The 22,385-nt window shown below is 39.0% G+C and overlaps 1 protein-coding gene across 1 annotated transcript in view; it reads left to right on the top strand.

The window, feature by feature from the left end:
- LOC108306453 (protoheme IX farnesyltransferase, mitochondrial) overlaps window positions 1–22,385 on the top strand; it is a 127,846-nt gene that overhangs the window by 74,552 nt on the left and 30,909 nt on the right. The window contains exon 5 of the mRNA XM_017531380.2: window positions 7,232–7,302. Coding sequence (XP_017386869.1) covers window positions 7,232–7,302 — 71 coding nt within the window. The remainder of the gene's footprint in view (window positions 1–7,231; window positions 7,303–22,385) is intronic.

The following is a 22,385-nucleotide window of genomic DNA, read 5'->3' as shown; positions in this document are numbered from 1 at the left end:
TGAAAGGTGTTTGGTTTTCTTTTAATTTTGCAACCTAAATGATCTGTTAACATTAGAAGTTTTTAGTGAGCTTTAATGCATTTATTTATTGTTCTCGAAAACTGGCCTTAAGAATTAACTGTTTTTAAAACAGTTTTTGCAAAGATGGAATTGTAGCCTTTGGCAGCTGTTAGAGGAGAAATTCCTTTGAGCTTATTTAGAGATTTTAGAAGGAGCTTAACCCCACCCTGGATACCCCTGTTAACTAAACATGCTGGCTACGATGTGAGCCCAAAGTTTTCTTTTTCCCTCTGCCAAATGCTAACCTTGTGCTAAAATCACATAATGATGCTGGGAGATTTGTGGGATTTGGGAGAGGGGTTGGGATGGGGAAAAATTGAGCATAGTTAGGTATAAGTGGGAATAATACAGTTAAAAGATAACAGGCTAAATGTGCTATACAGAAAAGGGTAATTGATGGAATAAATTTCCTAGAAGGTGGAAGGGGACAGGATTACCAGCCGAGGTTGGGAGAGAAGAGTTTGTACACACTGGTAGGGCTGATAGTAGGAAAAGGAGGGAGTGTCCTGCTTGAAGACTTCAGTGTTCAATAAAGTAGAAAGCTGTGCCCTGTATTAGAGGTAGAGGGAGTGTAGAAACATCAGATATTCTTGAGAGTGGATGAGATATGAAACCTTTGTGCAGAGAAGCAGATTGAGTTGACTAGAGAGCACATTTGAAGTTTAAGGTTGTGCACTTGTAATGAATCCCCTTGTCCTATAAGGCGTCTTTTTCCAGCAAAGCTCCACTGCTTAGGCACGTGCACAGAGAAAAGTAGAATATTAGGGCAAACTAATAAGCCCTAGGTAGTTGTAGATGTGGTGTCCATGCTGTGATGTGCCTTGACAGGCAGCAGGTAGAGTGAGTAAAGAACTGAAAGCATGTTGTCCTTGAGAAACCGAAAGGTGGCTCAGAATTCTTAGAGGAGAGCATGAAAGAGGTAAAGAGCAAGAAAGAAAAGAGCCTGGAGAGGTAAAAGGAGGCAAGAGCGGTTATGTGACTATTATACATTGTATGATGGTATCAGAATGTCTCATGTGCCCTATAAATATATACACCTACTATGTGCCTACAAAAATTAAAAATTAAAAAAAAAAATTTTAAAGAAAACACATGGCCTTTATAGACAGTTGAAAATTACAAAATGGTAAAGAATAGTAAATCAGCCTTCCTCTCACTGTTCAGAGACAAGGATTATAAATATTTTGATGTTTTCCATCTTTTTTCAGAAAGCAGTGCTCGAAAATTGAGATCTCTCTGGAAGGAAAAAGGGGTCAGTTCCGTAGCAGTGATTCTTGGAGCCAGTAAAAACCAGTTTAACTTTCTGAGTGTTTTTACTTGTAGGATATGGTACTTTGCCTCTGATGAAGTGCTAGGTGATCTTTTAGATCTTTTTATTTTTTCCTTTAAGGATGAAGCCTTAAAATCCAGCCTAATGAGAGATGGCGTGAGTAACCTGTTTACAGGAGAACATTGCCCCAGTCGCCATGTTGAGTGAAAAGCCACTTCTGATGAATGCCAGAGCACACACATTCATTATTTTAAATGCCTCATAGGGGGAAAAATCAATGGGAAGGAGTCTTACTTAGTTTGTTTATTCTAGGTAAGGCAACGGAACATTGGTAACGAGAGTAATGGCTGACTGGGTATCTTTACTGATTTGTAAGCTAAAAGTAAGGGCATGTGGAATCATGCTGGATAAGGTGCCTCTCCCTGTGCTTTATTTTTTTTTTTTTAACATCCCTTTTAACTTGGTCTGAGATTGATGGAGACATTATCTTGAACCTTGGAAGCTGTGAGCCATATTGGAACGACAAACACTTGTTGACAGCTTTCAGAAGACGGATGGAAAAACAAACTCCCAAGAGTGCACGTTTGTTTTCCTGTTGACTCTCTAGAAGAATGTTGTGCCCATTATTTAATATAGGGGAAGAAAAAGTGATTATCACATTATCAAATTCAGTATTTTCTCAGCCTGACTTACAAACATCTCCAGAATACATCTACCTTTTGCATAGGATGTAATTAATCAAAGTAGGACTAGGAAGTACATCATTTGGACGAAATTATATTTCTATCCATTTTTGTTATCTGTGTCATTTTGGCTCACAAATTTCAAAAGTATACTAAATATATATTGGCTTTTAGAAGGATTAATAAGTGTATTTTGTATCTGAGCATTAACTATTTGTATAATATATAATTATAATAAATTGAATATATTACTAGGTAATTATATATAATATACTAAAATATAACATGTTATATTTTAGATATATAATATAAAATGTATTATTAGTCTATAACATATATAACAATATATTAATAGATATCAAAATTAATAATTATTCACTGATATAAAAAGATGTATAATAAGAAAGTACAAATGTTATAATAGGTGTCTAATAGATATTAATCCATTGATATAATCACACCTTATATTTTTATCATGTGACTATGAGGAGAAAATAATGATCCATTTACTACTATATTAAATAGAACTGTTAAATTGATTCCCAAACTGATATGAGATAAAGATTAATATACTTACTATATTTATATCAATTAATGCCCTTCAGATACTTAAACTAGGAATACCCTTTCTACTATAGGCAAGTTATTTTGTATGTATGGTGTATGTGAAATGAAATGATTTGACGTTGTTAGCTTTACAGTGTATTATAAATAATTTAGCTGCACCTGTCTACTGAACATCTTCTCACCTTTTTTAAATAAAATTTTCATTTGCTATAGAGGAAATAATACATGTGATTTTAGTGGTGATACTATGTCTTTGTGTCTCTCTACCAACACCCTCCCCTGCTCACAGGATAGCCACCTCATTTCTTGGCCATGATGATTCATGGCCATGATGCTTCTAGACTTTTCTCTTGGAGCTATGTGGAAATAAACTGGTTTTTAGGGTTGCTGGGAGTCTGGAAGGCAGGGGCTGCCGTTGTCATTTAGCCTGCTTCATGGAAAAAGCCTTCATGCAGGCAAAAACCAAGCCAATTTAAGAGATGGAAGGAACCGGTGTCACGATGGCATCATTTGTAATTCTGAATCTTGTCCTTCCTGAAAGCAGGTACAACCGTGTTCTAAGAATAATAAAACTCCATTTTCTTTTGAGCTAGTTTGAGTTGTGTTTCTGTCACTTGTAACTCCAAGAGCCTGAGTACTATAACAGATCACAGGATTGCCAGAAGGCAAGAAATGTGAAGGAGTATATGCCTGATTAGGAAGGGAGATGATGAAGAAGTGAACCTGAAGAAGAAAATGAAAAGTTTACAGTTGGGTGCAGTGATTCATGGCTGTAATCCCAGCACTCTGGGAGGTGGAGGCGGGTGGATCACTTGAGGCCAGGAGTTTGAGACCAGCCTGGACAATATGTGAAATCCCTTCCCAGCTACTTGGGAGGCTGAGATAGGAGGCTCCCTTGAGTCCAGGAGGCAGAGGCTGCAGTGAGCTGTGATTGTGCCACTGCGCTTTATCTGGGAGACAGAGTAAAACCGTCTCAAAAAGGAAAAAAAAATGTGCAATGAAAGGAGTTCTAAAAGATTGGTGGATTTTTAGGAAGAAAAGAGACTGAGAAGAAACCTCTTTTGAAAATTTAACCTAGACAGAAAATAAGTTGTTTTCTGAAGAAAAGGTGCTATTCCTTTCTGTGCAATACTAACGTTTGAAATGTTTACAGTCTTTGTGTATTAGGATGTTGGAGGTTAAAGAAGTCAAATCCTTATAGGTTTGACTTTAACTGGAAAGGGCAGAGGCCTTGGAGATAACCTGACCATTGGAATCAATGTTCAGTCCCTCGTTTCCCTTGTATCCCATTCTGTGGCCACAGGCAACTAAGAGAAAGGAGGGCATGTTTTCTGGGGCTTTGGTTTGTAAAGTTCTAGTGAAAGACGTTTCATCAGATAACACACTCAGTAATCACTGTGTCCAGCAGTAGGGTAAGGTACTGGATTCTCTAGCATTTGAGACCATGAACAGAGCCTTCAACTAGAAGAAGGCAGGTGCAGTACAAGATTGGTCCCTGACAGAATTAGTTTGACCTGGGCAACTGTCCAAATTCTGTTTACTACAGCATATTACTTTCAGTGTTCTCTGAAGTAGTGAGGGTATGTGAAAAAAAGGGCAAAACAGTATATTCTAAGCATTGCTATTACTGCATTTTGTTTTCAGCACAAGTTGCCAGAGTTTTTACTTCACTGCTTCAGAAATAGTTGGAGCCAACTGAAAATGATAACATTATGAAAAACTAATTATTATAAAGCACAGGGAAAAAAATGAATAGACTAAATCCAGCTGTATATAGGTTCTGAAATAGTTGTTGAAGTGTTTAAATTGCCCATCGAAATATACAATGCTTTATGTTTGGGAAATGTGGTTTAAATATCTAAACCAAAGCAGCAAGCCTAACTGAAAGCATTATAGAAAATGCATGAAGAACAGAATCAAGTAGCATCATGAGCTCAGATCCTTTGGTGCTAGGAAGAATTGTCAAGCCCTCACTAAAATGAACCATGAGTCTTGGTTAGCATGGTATTTCTGCCCAGATGTTGCTTGTCCTGCAGAATTTAAGCATTCATGGGAGTCAGATGCTGCTGCCAAGTTATGGCATCCTGGAGTTCAATTGCTGTGTTTCTATCCTTCCATGGATGACGTGCCAGAAACATAGAAAAGATAGTATCTTTTTTCACCCAGATGAAATGATACGTTAGAATTCCTGAACTACACACAGACACACACACACACACACACACACACACTCTTTCTCTCTCTCTCTCTCTCTCTCTCACACACACACACACACACACACACATATATACACTTGAGAACTGCCAAAACAGTTACTTAACCACAAGTTTGTTAAATTAGGTAACACCTTACAAGCATTTAAATCACTTGATTTGTAACTGGAATCCTCTTTTATCCCCTGAAATTCAATTAATAGTACATATATCAAGTCATGAGAAAAAATAATTTCAAATACCTACAGAATGTATTTGAATATTGGGGAAGGGAAGGAATGTGAATGTTTCAGGCAGAATCTTTTAATTACATATAACTTCAACTAATTCAATAAAGAATATAGATTCTAACAGGCAAATAATTTTTCAGCACTTATATAAATTATGCATCATTTTAAAATAACACAGAGCAGCCTGCAGATATATATGTTTATTTGCACTGATGGTTTATTAAATAAATTATTGAGTGCCTGCGTGCATGGTACTATACCGTTTCCCCTTAACATTAAGACTTATGAATTCACATTTCTCAGGAAGTCAGCCATTTAGATTGTTAGATAAGATGAATATATTGAAAAACTAAATACTTCTAAGCAATGGCTCTGTTCAAAGTAAGAGAAGTTTATATCAGTCAAAGTTTGATCAGAATGTCAGAACCACTATGCAGGATATAACGGCTGTATATTCATCTGTGTTCCTGCTGCTGATAAAGACATACTTGAGATTAGGCAAAAATAAAGATTTACAAAAGAAAGAGGTTTAATTGGACCTACAGTTCCATATGGCTGGGGAGGCCTCACAATCATGGCAGAAAGCAAAAGGCACATCTTACATTGCAGCAGGTAAGAGAGGGAATGAGAACCAAGGAAACAGTTTTCCCCTTATAAAACCATCAGATCTCATGAGGCTATTTACTACCACGAGAATAGTATAGGGGAAACCGCTACCATGATTCAATTATCTCCCAATGGGTCCCTCCCACAACACGTAGAAATTATGGGAGTACAATTCAAGATGAGATTTGAGTGGGGACACAGAGCCAAATCATATCAGGCTGATATCGGGGTTAGATCTTATGCATTTCTGTGAGGTAAGCAATCTGTGAGGCTGTTGTCCCAGTATCTAGTGCTTGGCCTGACAAAAGCAGAGCCATCTGTAAGGGAAGTAGAAGAGCTATCGTTCATATAGAAATGAGTAAGAAATGATCCCTATCGCTCAAATCTAGTCAGACCAGGAACTTCTGAAATCTGTTATTTATGTTTCTCTTGAAAAAAGGTTTCTTGGTCAAATAACTTCGGGAAACACTGCCTAAGTAAGTTAATTGGGTTTCTTCACTTTGGGATTTCTCAGAGGTTTTATCGTATTAATAAGATTTGACCATAGAGTCGTTCTTCCTGGCAGCAACTCCATGGACTGTAAGGGAACATAGCTGGGGAAATACTGACTTCAGCCTTCCACTGAATTTGTGTTTCATCTATTGATTTGGTTCTAGCCCATTTAGTCAAAGATATTCTTAAATAATAACCTGATCAGCACATTTTTTTGAGTACTATGTTTTGTCAAAAAAGGAGACAAGAGACATGAATAACGAATTTAAGAACATACTGTACAGTTTGTCAAGGCTTTGGAAAATGAGTTTTGGTAATCCCTTGGGCCTAGTCTTTTAATAGGTAAACAATTTAAACCAGACTTCATTGTTAGGGTGACCATACCAATCGATTATCCAAGCTGGGATGCTTTCAGAATGAAAGAGGTTGCTGTTAATGATGCCAAGGTGTCAATTAGAACTACCGTGGGCAGAATAGGATGGTTACCTTCATTGCGGTATAACCTCAAATTCATCTGAGATCTTAATTACATCAGCGCTGGTTCTTGACTTCAGTAGCCCACTCCCCAGAGTCAGTTGATTCTTGGTTGATTCACAGGCTTTGGATTGTGTGAAAGATTCTGAAATCATTTACAACACTGATGCTTTAAACCTAAAACTGTACGGTTGACCCTTGAATGACACAGATTTGAACTGCATGGGTCCACTTATACAAGGATTTGTTTCAACCAAACACAGACTGCAGGATGTGAAACTTGAATATAAAGAGGGGTCAACGTTTCTCATAGGCGGGTTCTGGAGAGCCTACTGCGGGAGTTGAGTATGTGCGGATTGGGTTATCCACACATAGGGGGTCCTAGAGATAATCCTCTGAGTATACCAAGGGACATTTCAAAGTGGATAAAAGAAGATAATTCCTGACACTTAGTGTAAATTGGTTGGTTTTTTTTTTTTTTTTTTTTGGAATTTTTCTTCAAAAAGTGCGAGGGTATTGATTTATACTATCAAAATTAAAATGAAGTTTAATATAGAAAAAATTTTCAGTACTAATGCAGAAGAAAAGAACTGTTTTATAGTTAATGTTTTCTGTCTTTTTAATTTCTTTTCACAGTTTTTTGAGGTACCATTTGACTCAAACATGAATAGGACAAAGAACAGACCTCTGGTTCGTGGACAGATCAGGTAAAATCGCGAATGCAAGTCTCTTCCATGTTATAAAACATTCATTTGCTTGTTCCTCTGAATCATTTCCTGGTATTTTGCTTTCGGCTGTGAAGTGAAAATAAAATACCCACAAAGAAACAAATTGGTATAGAAATGCAATACTTTCCCCCTCTAACCAAAACGTGTTACAAGCACTTAAGATGGATGTAAGAATGGCAGGATTTCTTTTATGGTCGTAACTTATGTGATAGATTTTTTTTTAAATTCCACTTTGAGACATAGACTTTCTTTCATTTGTAGTGGCTGAAGATAAAAACATTGCATTAACACAAATGATTTTCAGACATATCCATCTAGGGACTCAGAAGAAGGAAATGTCTGAAATCTTACTTTTTCAGATAAATTGATAATGCTGTTTTATGCCCAGTAAAGTACTGCCTCCATTACTCTCCTTTCTACCAATTTCAATTAAGTAGAACTAAAAGGCATATAAATATTTTAATATCACTAATGGTTAATAATTAAACATTTTACTTCCTGGAGACTTCTAAACTAGCATTTAAAAAACTTTTCTTTTTCACCTAATATATATTACAAGCCTAGAAGAATAAAAAGGGCCAAATGGTTTATACTGACTGTAATAAATCACTGGATTCTTTCTTCATGTTTCCAGATAATGCCCCCATGGAGCTTAAAATTTATTGTGGTAACACTTGTGAATCAAATGATCACACATATTTAAATAAAAAAATACAGGAAGCAAATGTATATGCAGTCAGATTAATCTATACAAAATGATTTTAATATTAGCTGTCTTTAGACATTTCTCAATGAATTTAAAATATCATTATATTAAAAAGGGCAGTAGAACCAGATGAAAAGATATAAGAACAAAATACATCTACTGATATTTTATTTCCTTTTTGTGAAATATAAACAAAGGTCTGTGCTGAGTTTGAGGTTTAGAAACTGTCAGAAGTACTTTTATTTGAATAGACCTGTTTTAGAGGGGAAAACGCAAAGTCTGTCACCTACCGCACAAGCTAAAAGCTGCTCTCACCACTGGTAATGCTTTGGAATTTCTGTTCAGTCTTTTTTCCTCAGTGAAATTATACCCTTCTTTAGAGTCAGGGAAGTGTAGGAATAGGCCCAGCAAGTAGTCTTTAAGCATAATCAGATAAAGGCTCATCATTTTACTGACAGCCCATCTTACTTTGTCCAGTGTGGTGGAAGCACAGATTATCAGTACTCAGGAGGGTATATTGGGGCCTTAGTTGTTGTAACTGGCAACACTCTCCTTATCTTTATTTGAAAGTAAGTATGGTTAAAGAGATGCATATGGATGCCAGGTTGACAGGGGTATAGGTGTCAACTTGACTAGATTAAAGAATACCTAGAAATCAGGAAAAGCATTATTTTGAATGTGTCTGTGAGGGTATTTCCAGAGGAGAATAGTGTGTGAATCTGAGTGGAATAGATAGGGAAGATTTGCCTCAGTGTTGGTGGGTCACATCCAGTTGGCTTGAGGCTGGAAGAGAACAGATAAAGAAAGTGAATTGGTCATGCTTCACATTGGTTAATGGATGGCACTTTCAAAACTGTCCCCACTGTTTTTTATCAACTATATAGAATTTATGCACCTGTTAGACCCACAAATTCTAGAATTTCTTCCCTCCTTTATGTATTAATGACTGGAAAATGTGAAGCCGTTTATAAACACTTATTTGAAGATTTGGAGGATTTTGCAAAAGAAAATGGACTGTAATTGAATCCTCAAACCATAATGACAGATACAGAGTTAGGTGCGATCAAGGCATCTGAAGTGAATTTTAAGATGTTACCAATAAAGTTTGTTTTTTCCATTCAGCCCAATGCATTTGGCAGAAAATTCAGATGAGTGGGTTGGCTACACAATTTGGCAACAGTGAAAACTGAAAACCTCACTTTAAAAATACATTATTTGCCTGCATTGGCATTCCTGCCAACTTATGACATTCCAGAAGCTTTTAATAAATTAAACCTGCAGAAGCCAGCAAAGTTACTGTCTGTTTTGAAAATAATTGTGTACATGATAGGATAAGATGACATGAAATGGTGCTGCTCTTCGATCACCAGTATTGTTTCCACCAAATCTATGTTCTGTATATGGGTACTTGTGGAATGGATTTCCTTTTATCCAAAATAACATAGAAGCATGGCACATAAGATGGGAAAATTTATTTATTTAGAGACAGAATCTCACTCTGTTGCCCAGACTGGAGTGCAATGGCATGATCTCGGCTCACTGCAACTGCTGCCTCCCGGGGTCAGCCTCCCGGGCTCAGGTGATTCTCCTGCCTCAGCCTCCCAAGTAGCTGGGACTACAGGCACATGCCACCCCACCTGGCTAATTTTTTTTTTGTATTTTTGTAGAGATGGAGTTTCACCATGTTGACTAGGCTAGTTTTGAACTCCTGACCTCAAGTGATCCACCTGCCTTGGCCTCCCAAAGTGCTGGGATTATAGGCATGAGCTACTGCGCCAGCCAGGAAAATTTAATAAGGAATGCTCATGTCAGTGTATATCAAATCGTAGAAGGTTTGATTCAAAAAGATCAGAACCACATAGAAAATGAATGTGAATGTATTCTCCAAGGAGAGCTCTCTCTTAAAAAAAAGCAGTCTTCGTGATGCAAGAATTCAAACTATAGGTAATGATTGTGAAAGTCGGCCTGCTCTAATGGACTGTCTGTGTTCAATTACTCATAATATGTCTCTATAATATACTTTTTCATAGGTCTAATTTTCTTTTTAGTTTTTTTTTCCTTCTCTCTTGTCAGTTTTTTTCACGATTTTAAATTGTCAGCATTGTTTTTGCAATTCACTATGCTATGTATTTCATCTTCACATCATTTCCAATTCTGGAGGTATAGATTGTGTAAAGCCTTTTAGAGTCCTAATTCATTTTATGTGTGTTTTGCAAATCTGAATCCACAAAAGTGCATTATCACAAATTTGGCGTTACTTGTTTTAGCATTGTTCACGTATGTAAAAACACTGAAAGTTCCTCAACAAATGAAGAGATGTCCTTTTTATACATCTGCATTTGTGAAGGATAAAAGTTCTCAAGATTTTGGCTCTGGGGACTGCATATGTGGTGGTAGTGACCTATCATGGTTTTTGAGCAATCGTGTGAAAAGACTTAGGTTGTTTGTCATGGCATTTCAGAGGTACACAGTTAGACTGCTGATGCACACAATTGCCATCCATAGTGATAGGCATTTATACATTTCCTTTTTTTGACCTCTTTCTTTATAAATAAGGTTTGTTTGCTTCTGTTATGCCCATGTGACTGTCATTAGTATATTTAAGTGTTTATGCTTGCACAAACGTATATCTTTTTATTGCCTATTTTTTGTAAAGTGGCGTATAAAGTGTTCTATTTGTTTTTATATGTTTCTCAAACACCTTTTTAAAAATGTACATAAATATCTTTAAAGTAATTTTTAAATTATTTTTTCCAGAATTGTATTTTCTGGATTTTGATCTTTTGGGATTTTAGACTTTAAGGATTTTGATTTTTCAAGATTTCAACATTTGGGATTACAGCAGTCCATTGAGGAAAACAAACAACAGGTTTCTAAGGCATCCCTTTGTGCAAGCCATAGACAAAATGCCAAAGAATAGATCCCAGTGAGAACCATGTAGAGTATGTGGCCTTGAAGCAAATGAAAAAGAAGCCCTTGGCCAGGCATTATAGCCCAAAGGTGTATCTCTAGCTATTCAGCTAGATCCAGAGACTGAACTGAGTCAGTGAAAGAAAGGAGAGAAGGTGTCATTGTTACCTGCATATCACGTGATGACTAGGATCAAAGAGACCTTGTAGGGAAAGTGTTCCACATAGTATGATTGTAAATGGGTTGAAGGTCAAATGGGTTTGCCCAGGACAGCCCTGGTTTACCCCAATAGAATTATTGATAATGTCCTCTTTCCCTTTCAACAGTGCCCAGTTTGGATAATAACTATATGCAACCCTGTACAGAGGGAAATATGATGATTATGATGCTCACAGAATTTCCTTATTTCTAAGGCTATGCCATACTAATTGGCTTCGCTTATTTTACTTAGAGGATTTTAAAAAGGCATATAAATGTAAAGTGTAATATATCTAAATTATTACAATTTACAGGTATGCAGGCATACCTCATTTTATTGCATGTTGCTTTATTATGCTTCACAGATATTACATTTTTTATAAATTGAAGATCTGTGACAAGCCTGCAGCAAACAAGTCTGTTGGTGCCATTTTTCCAGCAGCACATGCTCACTCTGTGTCTCTGTGTCACACTCTCATAATTTATACAATATTTCAAACTTTTTGGTGATTACATCTGACATGGTGATCTGTCACCAGCAATCTTTGATGTTACTGTTGTAATTGTTTTGAGGCATCACAAACTGGACCCATAGAAGACAGCAAACTTAATTGGTAAGTAGTTGTGTGTGTTCTAACTGCTCCACCAACTGACAGTTTCACCACCTGTCTTCTGCTCCTTGGGCTTCCCTATTCCCTGAGAACCAACAGTTTTGAAATCAGTCCAATTTATTAATAACCCTACAGTAGTCTTGTGTGTTCAATTGAAAAGAAGAATTGCATTTCTCTCACTTTAAGTCAAAAGCTAGAAATGATTAAGCCTAATAAGGAAGGTGGCATGTTGAAAGCTGAGATAGGCTGAAGGCTAGGCCCTCTTGCACCAGACAGCCAAGTTGTGAATGTAAAGGACAAGTTCTTGAAGGAAATTACAAGTGCTACTTCAGTGAATGCACAAATGATAAGAAAGTGAAATAGTCCTATGGCCAGTATGGAGAATGCTTTAGTGATCTGGCTAGATCTAAGCAGCCACATTTCCTCACACCAAAGCCTAATCCAGAGCAAGGCCCTAACTCGCTTCAGTTTTATGAAGGCCAAGAGAGGTGAGGAAACTGCAGAAGAAAAGTTTGAAGCTGGCAGAGACTGGTTCATGAGGTCTAAGAAAATAAGCCATCTTCATAACAAAAAGTGCAAGGTGAAGCAGCGAGTGCTGATGGGCAAGTCGCAACAAGTTGTCCAGAAGATCTAGCTAAGATCATTGATGAAGGTGGCCACACTAAACAATAGAGTTTCCATATAGACCAGACAACCCTCTATTGGAAAAAGATGCCATCTAGGACTTCGATAGCTAGAGGGGAATAGTTAATGCCTGGCTTCAAAACTTCAAAGGATAGGCTAACTCTCATTAGAGGTTAAGGCTGATGCTCTTTAGGTTGAAGCCAATGCTCATTTACCATTCCAAAAATCCTAAGACTCTTAAGAATTACACTAAATCTACTCTGCCTGTACTCTACAAATGGAAGAACAAAGCCTGGATACCTGTACATCTGTTTACAACATAGTTTACTGAATATTTTGAAACCTATTGCTCGAGGGAAACATTGCTTCCAAAATATTACTGCTCATTGACAATGCATTTGGTCACCCAAGAGCTCTGATGGAGATATACAAGGAAATTAATGTTTTCATGCCTGCCAACACAACATCCATTCTACAACCCATGGATCAAAGAGTCATTTTGACTCTTTTTGAGACAGAGCCTCCGTCCGTTGGCCAGGCCTGGAGTTCAGTGGCATGATCTCTGCTCACTGCAACCTCTGCCACCTGGGTTCAACAGATTATCCTGCCTCAGCCTCCTGAGTAGCTGGGATTACAGACATGTGCCACTATACCTGACTAATTTTTTTGTGTGTATTTTTAGGAGAGACAGGGTTTCACCATGTTGGTCAGGCAGGTCTCAAACTCCTTACCTCGTGATCTGCCCGCCTTTGCCTCCCAAAGTGCTGGGATTCCAGGCATGATCGACTTTTTAGTGTTATTTAAGAAATACATTTTGTAAGGATGCTGCCATAGATCATGATTCCTCTGATGGATCTGGGCAAAGCAAATTGAAAACTGTCTGGAAAGGATTTACCATTCTACATGCCATGAAGAACATTCATGATTCAGGGAGGAGGTTAAAATGTCAACATTAATAGGAATTTGAAAGAAGTTGCTTCCAACTAATGTATGACACTGAGGAGTTTAATACTTCAATGGAGGCAGATATGAAGCAAATAGCAAGAGATTGGGAATTAGAAGTAGATCCTAATGATATGACTGGATTGCTGCAATCTCATGATAAAACTGGAACACATGATGAATTGCTTCTTATGGGTGAGTAAAGAAAGTGGTTTCTTGAGACCTAATGTACTCCTGATGAAGATGCTATGAACATTGTTGAAATGAAAACAAAGGAGTTAAAATTTTATATTAAGTTGGTAGATAAAGCAGTGGCAGAGTTTGAGAGGACTGACTCCTTTTGAAAGAAGTTCTACTGTGGGTAAAATGCTATCAAATAGCATTGCATGCTGCAGAGAAATCTTTCATGAAAGAGAGAGTCAATCAATTAGGCAGTGTTATTAGTTCATTTTCATACTGCTATAAAGAACTACCTGAGACTGGGTCATTTATAAAGAAGAGAGGTTTAATTGACTCACAGTTCCACATGGCTGGGGAGGCCTCAGGAAACTTGCAATCATGGTAGAAAGCAAGGCAGAAGCTAGCACCTTCCTGCATGCTAACAGGAGAGAGAAAAAGCAAAGGGAGAACTGCCACAAACTTTTAAACCATCAGATCTTGTGAGAACTCACTGTCATGAGAACAGCATGGGGAAACCACACCCATGATCCAACCACCTCCCACCAAGTTCCTCCCTCAACATATGAGGATTACAATTTGAAATGAGACTTGGTGGAGACACAGAGCCAAACCATACCGTTCTGCCCCTGGATCCTCCAAATCTCATGTCCTTCTCACATTTCAGAACACAACCATGTCTTCCCAACAGCACCTCAAAGTCTTAACTCATTCCAGCATTAACTCAAAAGTCCAAGTTCAAAGTCTCATCTGAGACAAGAGAAGTCCCTTTCAATATGAGCCTATAAAATCAAAAGCAAATTAGTTACTTACAAGATACAATGAGGGTACAGGCATTGGGTAAATGCTCCCATTCCAAGTGGGAGAAATTGGCCAAAACAAATGGGCTACAGGCCTCATGAAAGTCCAAAACCCAATACGGCAATTGTTAAATCTTAAAGCTCTAAAATAATCTCCTTTGATCCTATGTCTCACATCCAGGACAGACTGATGTAAGGGTTGGGCTCCCAAGGCCTTGGACAGTTCTCTTCCTGCTCTACAGGGTACAGCCCTCACAGCTGGTTTCATGGGCTGCAGTTGAGAGCCTGTGGCTTTTCCAGGCACACTGTGCAAGCTGTCAGTGGATCTACCATTCTGAGGTCTGGAGGATGGTAGCTCTCTTCTCATAGCTCCAGTAGGCAGTGCTCCCCTGGGGACTCTGCTGGGGGAGGCTTCAACCACACATTGCCCTAGCAGAGGTTCTCCATGAGGGCTCAGACTTCTCAGACTTCTGCCCAGACATCCAGGTGTTTCCATACTCTGAAATCTAGGCGGAGGCTCCCAAAGCCCAACTCTTGTCTTCTGTGCACCTACAGGCCCAATACTGTGTGGAAGCCACCAGGGCTTGGGGCTTACACCTTCTGAAGGCATGGCTTGAGCTGTACCTTGGCTCTTTTTAGCCACAGCTAGAGCTGGAACGGCTGGGACACAGGGTGCCCACCGTGTCCCGATTCTGTACAGAGCAGCAGGGCCTGGGCTTAGCCCAGCACGCCATTTTTCACTCCTATGGCTCTGGGCCTGTGATGGGAGAGACTGCAGCAAAGATCTCTGGAATGCTCTGGAAACATTTTTCCCATTCTCTTGGCAGTTAACATTCCGCTTTTCGTTACTTATGCAAATTTCTGCAGGCAGCCTGAATTTCTCCCCAGAAAATGGGTTTTTCTTTTCTACCGCATGGTCAGGCTGTAAATTTTCCAAACTTTTACATTCTGCCTCCCTTTTAAACATAAGTTCCAACTTCAGACCATCTTTTTGTGAATGTATATGACTGTACACCTTCAGAAAAAGCCAGGTCACCTCTTGAATGCTTTGCGGCTTAGAAATTTCTTCTGCTAGATGCCCTAAATCATCTCTCTCAAGTTCAAAGTTCTACAGATCTCTAGGGCAGGGGCATAATGTCTCTTTGCTAAAGCATAGCAAGAATGACCTTTACTCCAGCTCCCAATAAGTTCCTCATCTCCATCTGAGACCACCTTAGCCTGGATGTCATTGTCCATATCACTATCAGCATTTTGGTTAAAACCATTCAACAAGTCTCTAGGAAGTTCCAAACATTCCCACATCTTCCTATCTTTTTCTGACCCCCTTCAAACTTTTCTAACCTCTGTCCATTACCCAGTTCCAAAGTCGCTTCCACATTTTCAGTTATCTTTATAACAGTACCCCACTCCTGGTACCAATTTTCTGTATTAGTCCATTTTCATACTGCTATAAAGAACTCCCTGAGACTGGGTCATTTATAAAGAAAAGAGTATTAATTGACTCAGTTCCACATGGTTGGGGAGACCATGTGGGCAAACAGACTGACTTGTTTGAACATTTCTGGCAAATCGTCCTGGCTATAATGATTATTGTAATGAGAGAGTTAAGCTTTGAGACTCCTTTTATATCTGGCAAAGAATACACCTTAGAGTTCATATGTCACATATTAGGGACTCACATGGAAGGCTGAATCCTTTGTTTTGGATGTGGTTTGATTTCCTCACCAAAGCTTGTGTTGAAAGTTGATCCCTAATGCTTGGTGTTGGGGGTAGAGCCTAGTGGGAGGTATTTGGGTTATGGGATCAGATTCTTCATGAATGGCTTGATGCTGTGTCATGGTAAGTTTGCTTCTTCTCTCAGGAGACTATAGGCATTCTCATGGAAATGGGTTAATCTCTGAGAGAGTGCATTGTCATAAAGCAGGATACCCTCAGTTTTTTCCATTTGTCCATGTCTGCTTCCCCATATTGTTTTCCATAGAGGCTATACTAATTTACATGCCCATCAAGAGTTCCCTTGTGTAAGAGTTCCCTTTTCTCTGCCTCCTCATCAACATCTTCATTTTTTGTCTTTTTATAGTAACATTAGCCATTTTGACTGGGGTAAGATGATATCTCATTGTGGTTTTAATTTGCATTTCTCTGATGATTAGTGATGTTGAGCATTTTTTCATATATCTTTTGGCTATTTGTATGTCTTTTTTTTTTTTTTTTTTCTTTTTTTGAGACAGGTCTTGTTCTGTTACCCCGGCTGGAGTAGTGCAGTGGCAGGACTACGGCTCACTATACCCTCAATCTCCTGAACTCCTGATCCTCCCACTTCAGCCTCCCAAGTAGCTGGAATTACAGGTGCCAGTCACTGTGCCTAGGTAATTTTTTTTTTACTTTTTGTGGCTGGTCTTGAACTCCTGGGCTCAAGTGATTCTCCTGCCTCAGCCTCTTAATTGCTGGAATTACAGGTGCAAGCCAATGCACCCAGCTAATTTTTTAAAAAAATTTTTGAAGGCACAGGGTCTCACTATGTTGCCCAGACTGGTCTCAAACTCCTGGCCTCAAGTGATCCTTCCGTCTTGGCCTGAGATTACAGACATGTGTCACTATGCCTGGCCTGTATGTTTTCTTTCAAAAAATGTCATGTCATTTGCCCACACTTCAGTGGCATTATTTGGTTTTTTGTTTGTTTTTACTGTTGCATTGTTTGAATTCCTTGTACATTCTGGGTATTACTGCCCTGCCTCATGAACAGTTTTAGGCACCATTTTCAATACTAGATTACAGAGGTGAACAAAACAGACAAAAAATTATTGCTGTTGTGGAGCTTGCATGCTAGCCATTATATCTGGCAGGTAGCTAATGCTTAATAATGGATGGATGGACAGATGAATGAATGATAGCAAAAGGCATCACCTGCCCCCAGGTGGGAGAAATACAGAAGTAAATACATCAAGGGAGGAATACATGGCATCTGCTGTCAAGGCAATGAGAAGGCTCTTCGGACAGGAGTGGAGAATGAATGAAGAGACAAAATGAGCATTAAGATAGAGAGACAGGCTGTAGAGCTTGACAGGCAGATAGACTTTAGATAGATAGAGAATGAAGCAAAGACCGTGTCAGGCAAGATGAACATGGTGATCAAAGGTGCAAAGATAGGAGTGCAAAATGTATGTTTAAGGATAAAAATAGACAACCCAGCCAGCTGTAGAGTGAAGGATTTGTACAGAAGAATTGTGATGAAGTAAAACTGGGAAGAGGTTGAGGAAAATGTGCGGACCAGACTACACTGTGAGGGCTGTTCTGTCAGAATTGGACCGTGGTCCAGCTGGTTCTGGACTCGTAACTAGTATATAGTAAGGCAAGAGAGAAATAAAAGGCACATACATTGGAAAGAAAGAAATGAAATTCCGCTCACAATGTGATTGTTTACATGGAAAATCCAAAGGAATCTACAGAAAAGCTACTAGCAGTAATAAGTAAATTTAGCAAGAGTATAGAATACAAGGTCAGTATACCAAAATCAGCTGTGGAATTCCACCTCCAGCATGGCAACATTAGCTGCTCCCCAGTGATATTGGGCTAGGCAGAGGATTCTTTGATGAAACACAAAAACCACAAACCATGAAAGAAAAGTAGATAAACTACTTCATCAAAATTAAAAACTTCTGCTTTTCAGAAGACACTTAAAATGAAAAGATAAGCCACAGAGTAGGAGATAACATTTGTAAAATATAGATATGATAAAGAACTGATGTACAGAATATAGAAAGAATCCTTAAACTCATTAAGAAAACATCTTGAAAAGTGGACACAAGGGGCTGGGCACAGTGGTTCACGCCTGTATCCTAACCCTTTAGGAGACTGAAGCAGGAGGATTGCTTGAGGCCAGGAGTTTGAGACCAGCCTGGGCAATATAGTGAGACCTCATTTCTACATAACTTTTTAAAAAAATTAAACAGGTATGGTGGCATGTGCCTGTAATCCCAGCTACTTGGGAGACTGAGATGGAAGGATCACTGGAGCCTGGGAAGCAGACGTTGCAGTCAGCTAAGATCACGCCACTGCAGTCTACTCTGGGTGACAGAGCAAGACCCTGTCTCAAAAAAAAAAAACCAGAAAAAAAAGTGCATAAAAGATTTAAAGAGGCACTACTCCAAAGAAGAAATACAGATGTTAAATAAACAAAAGATTTTTATTAGTAGTAATCATTAAGGGAAATACAAATTAAAAACACAGTCTAATACCACTATACACCTATTAGAATAATGAACATTTATTGAAAACAACAATACCAAGTGCTGACAAAGGTGTGGAATAACTGAAACTCTCATATATTGCTAGTGTAAACGCAGAATGGTACAATCACTTAAGAGAACAGTTTGTCAGATTTTAATAAATTTAAACAAAATTTACCATATAATCCCACTCCTCTGTATGTATGGATAAACACATGTCCATACAAAGATCTGTACATGAATATTAGCTTAATTATCACTAGAGATAGCCTAAACATCCCTCAGCTGGTGAATGGATAAACAAATTACAGCCGAAATACTACTCAGAAATAAAAAGGAGCAAACCACTGATACATGCAGTGACATGGGTGTGTTTCAAAAGCACTATGTTAAGTGAAAGAAGACAGAGACAAAAGACAACATGCTGTATGAGTCCATTTATATGACATTTTGGAAAGCCACAACTAGGCACAGAAGTCAGATCAGTGGTTACCAGGAACTGGAGGGGTGACAGGAGGGAATCGGCTACAGAGGAGCATAAGAAATTTTTTGAAAAGGTAAATTTATATGTTCTGTATCTTGACTGTGGTGGTGGTTACACTATGTCCACCTTTTTTTTTTTTTTTTTAACTCAGAACTACCTGTATAACTGAAATGGGTAAATTTGTGTATTAAAAATTAGGGTCTATTTTAGACTAGGTTTTGAGAGCATTTGGTTTTTCCTTGGGGAATGGAATGCTGTAGGTTGTGGAACGTAAGATTTTGGGGTCTGTCTGGCTGAACTCAAAGCCCAGCTCCTCTGCCTGTGTCACCATGCAACCCTGAGCATATTACTAATCTTCTCTGAGACATCTATAAAATGAGGATTGTGCCTTCCACCTCATAGGGTTATGTGAGAAAATGACTGTTTTTGTAAAACTGTCAGTAAATGATACTGCTGCCATCATTGTTACTACTTTTTTTCAGAATTGTGTCCTGAGCATCTCTGGATATTATGCTCTGTGCTAAATGCTGGAATATAACCAGCGTGACCTGATCCCTGCCTTCATTACAGTCTGGTGGGAAAGGTAGAACATCAGGCAGTGAACAGATGAGCTCCAAAAGTCATTCTAGGCAGGCATCAGTGATACCAAGGAAAGAGATGGAATGATAATCCAGAACAATTGTAAGAGAACACTCTAGAGTGGGAAGGCGCTGGGAGGGAGAGGATTGGAGTTGAGACCTGAAGGATGGGGATGCAGAGATCTAGGGGAATGCACAGTGGCCAGAGTGGGCTTGTAACTGACAATGAACAAGGGTCAGGGTGGCATGAGATGAAGTCAGAAGGGCTTGAACTCCGCGTGCAGTGGGAGAAGCCAGAAATGAGTTGCACAAAAGGGGCTGGTGTGATCAGATTTAGTTTAAAGGAATCGCTCAGCTGCCTGGGTAAAATAGACCATAGAATCCCAGGAAAGAGACTTGGGACAGCTCCCGGCATGACTTGATGAGAGCTTGGACCGGGGTGGTCACGGCAAAGATGAAGTTCTGCTGTTACTCAACTCAAAATTCAGGCTGGCTACCGTTGCCTACTCTTCTGTAAACTGTTCCTGCCTCTATGGCCTATGTGTATCTTCACCTTTGTTACAGTTCTATAGCTCTGTCTACCTGTAATTCATTATAAAGGAGAGGGGCAAAGGAGACATTAGAACATATTCTCAGAGAAGGTGCAGCTTCCCTGTTTGGTCAACCGCCAAACAGTTATTTCTCACAGCCACCACCAACAGAAATGCATTTCTGTTTAGCCAGGCTGCTGATGCTTGTAGCAGGAAGACAGAATAGAGTAAACCCTACAGGGAAACAGAACCCCATAGAATTCTCCACCTCTCCTTTACTGAGAGTCTCCTTTAAGGCAGAATGGTTTGAATGTCCAGCCATCTAAATATAGGCTTTTCTTTTGTTCCCTCTTTTAATTTAACTGAGTGATTCTCAATTCTGGAAAATTGTACATATATAACCTGTGACATTATGGATGAGTTCATGGGATTTTAAAGGATAATTTTGAGTATAATATAGTTTTACCTTAGGGCTGACCTAAATAAACTGAATAAACTGCAGTTCCACTGTTTGAAGAAAATGAAAATGCATCCAGTCCTGTTACAGCTTGGAGTGCCAGTCTTGGTGCTGCTTCCCTGTTTTTTACTGAGCTCCCTTTCGTCTATGTTGTTTCAGATGATGGAGAAAGTGACCTTGAATATGTTTAACAAACAAGTAAGATAACTATTTTTGAAATACTTACAGTAAAATCCCTTTACATTTTAAGCAACATAGAAATTTTCTATGAGTTTTTTTAAATCAAAGGGGAAAACATTTATAGCTAAAATACCATTTAATGAGAATAAAATCAATGCAATTACATTATCAATTTGTTTCATTTTCCCAAGGAGAATACAGAGGACAGTACTTAAGTTTTAGTTATGTTGATTTCTGGTGTAAAATACTGATTCCTCCCAGCAGTCATCAGGTGTCTCTCACATTGCTGGGAGAGGAATGTCTTGTCTTCATCTCGTTGCCTCCGTCACTGTTCTGAGGGCTTCTAACACTGGTGCAAGGTAAAGCTGTGCTTCCTTGAGAGCCTGCCAGGCATTTACTTTGGTTGCTTATTTCTAGTCTGGGAACAGACACAAAGGAAAAAAAGAAAATACCAATTCCATATGTCTGAGGTATCACTTATAGTTTAAAAAATGATTGTCTTATGTTTGGGAAAATACTGCTCTTCCTGTTTTCCTCCTATTTAAATTCATCCTAAAACTTCCAGGGACACAAGAAATTATTAGCTCTTTTGACACATCCATTCCAGAAAAGACTGTGGCCTTACAATAATTGCAGGTGTTTAATAGAAACATCCTTTTGCAGCTTCTGTTTACTAAATCCAGTTCCTGTGAAAACACTTGACCCTGTGGTTTTCTGCCTTTTACTTCAGCTCTGGGGCCTTTATGATAGAATTATTTATCAGAGTCCTTAATGGCTTGGGACCACTTGATGAATTTGAATACACTTGATGAATCTGATTACATCACATCACTTAGGAAGCATCCCAGATGCTCATTGATAAATCTAGAGTCGTGGTGCATTTGGCTAAAGAGCTCCTGCATCTGAGGAAGTCTGGAGAGAAGTGCTCCAGAGGGGTCATAATGGAGCTGTCTTACCCTTTGCTGTCAGCTTCTCACCATGGAGTTTATCCCTATTAACTGAGAGCCAAACTACTGGGAGCCAAACCCTTTAAGCTGTGTCAGCGCAGCCACCTCACAGCCTCAGGAACCCATGGCTTCCATTCTGGATATTCACACTGGTAAATGGGACTTGGCAGAGGCAAAATCAAGTAGTTTGTTTATGACACCGCCAAACCCATTTCTTTGCCAGTTTTGTATCATCACTAGTTACATATAACACAGGCAGCCAGTGTCCTTGAACACCTTCCACTTAACAAAGCTCCATATCTGCTTGCAACGCTGGTCCTAATTGGATAAATGGATTTACTAGTTTTAGGGTGGCCAAGAGAAGGGGACAGCGGAAGAGACAGTGGTTAAAAGTGATGTTTTCAAGATTTCTTCCAAAATATACCTCAGTTCTTCTTAGGAAGATAAAACCAAGTGTTTCGCCTCAGCAGATTCTAGCTGCCAGAGTTTAACACCTATTTTGGAATGTTTCAGGAGGCCTTGGGACCCCTTTTCTACCTTATGGTCTTCCGTGCTGTAAGACCTGGGGACCAGCTGGCCTGAATGCAAGTTGTGGGGCCTGAGCCCTCTCTCAGTACCTCTGCCTGCCCTGCTGCCTCATTGGTTCTTTCTCTTCTGACTTCATATTTGACAGGTTGTCCTTCTGTCTT

Source organism: Cebus imitator, unplaced genomic scaffold (genome assembly GCF_001604975.1).
Source record: "Cebus imitator isolate Cc_AM_T3 unplaced genomic scaffold, Cebus_imitator-1.0 Scaffold72, whole genome shotgun sequence".
Taxonomy (NCBI): domain Eukaryota; kingdom Metazoa; phylum Chordata; class Mammalia; order Primates; family Cebidae; genus Cebus; species Cebus imitator.
Note: the sequence above shows the minus strand (reverse complement) of the source record. Positions and strands in the feature narration are given on the sequence as shown.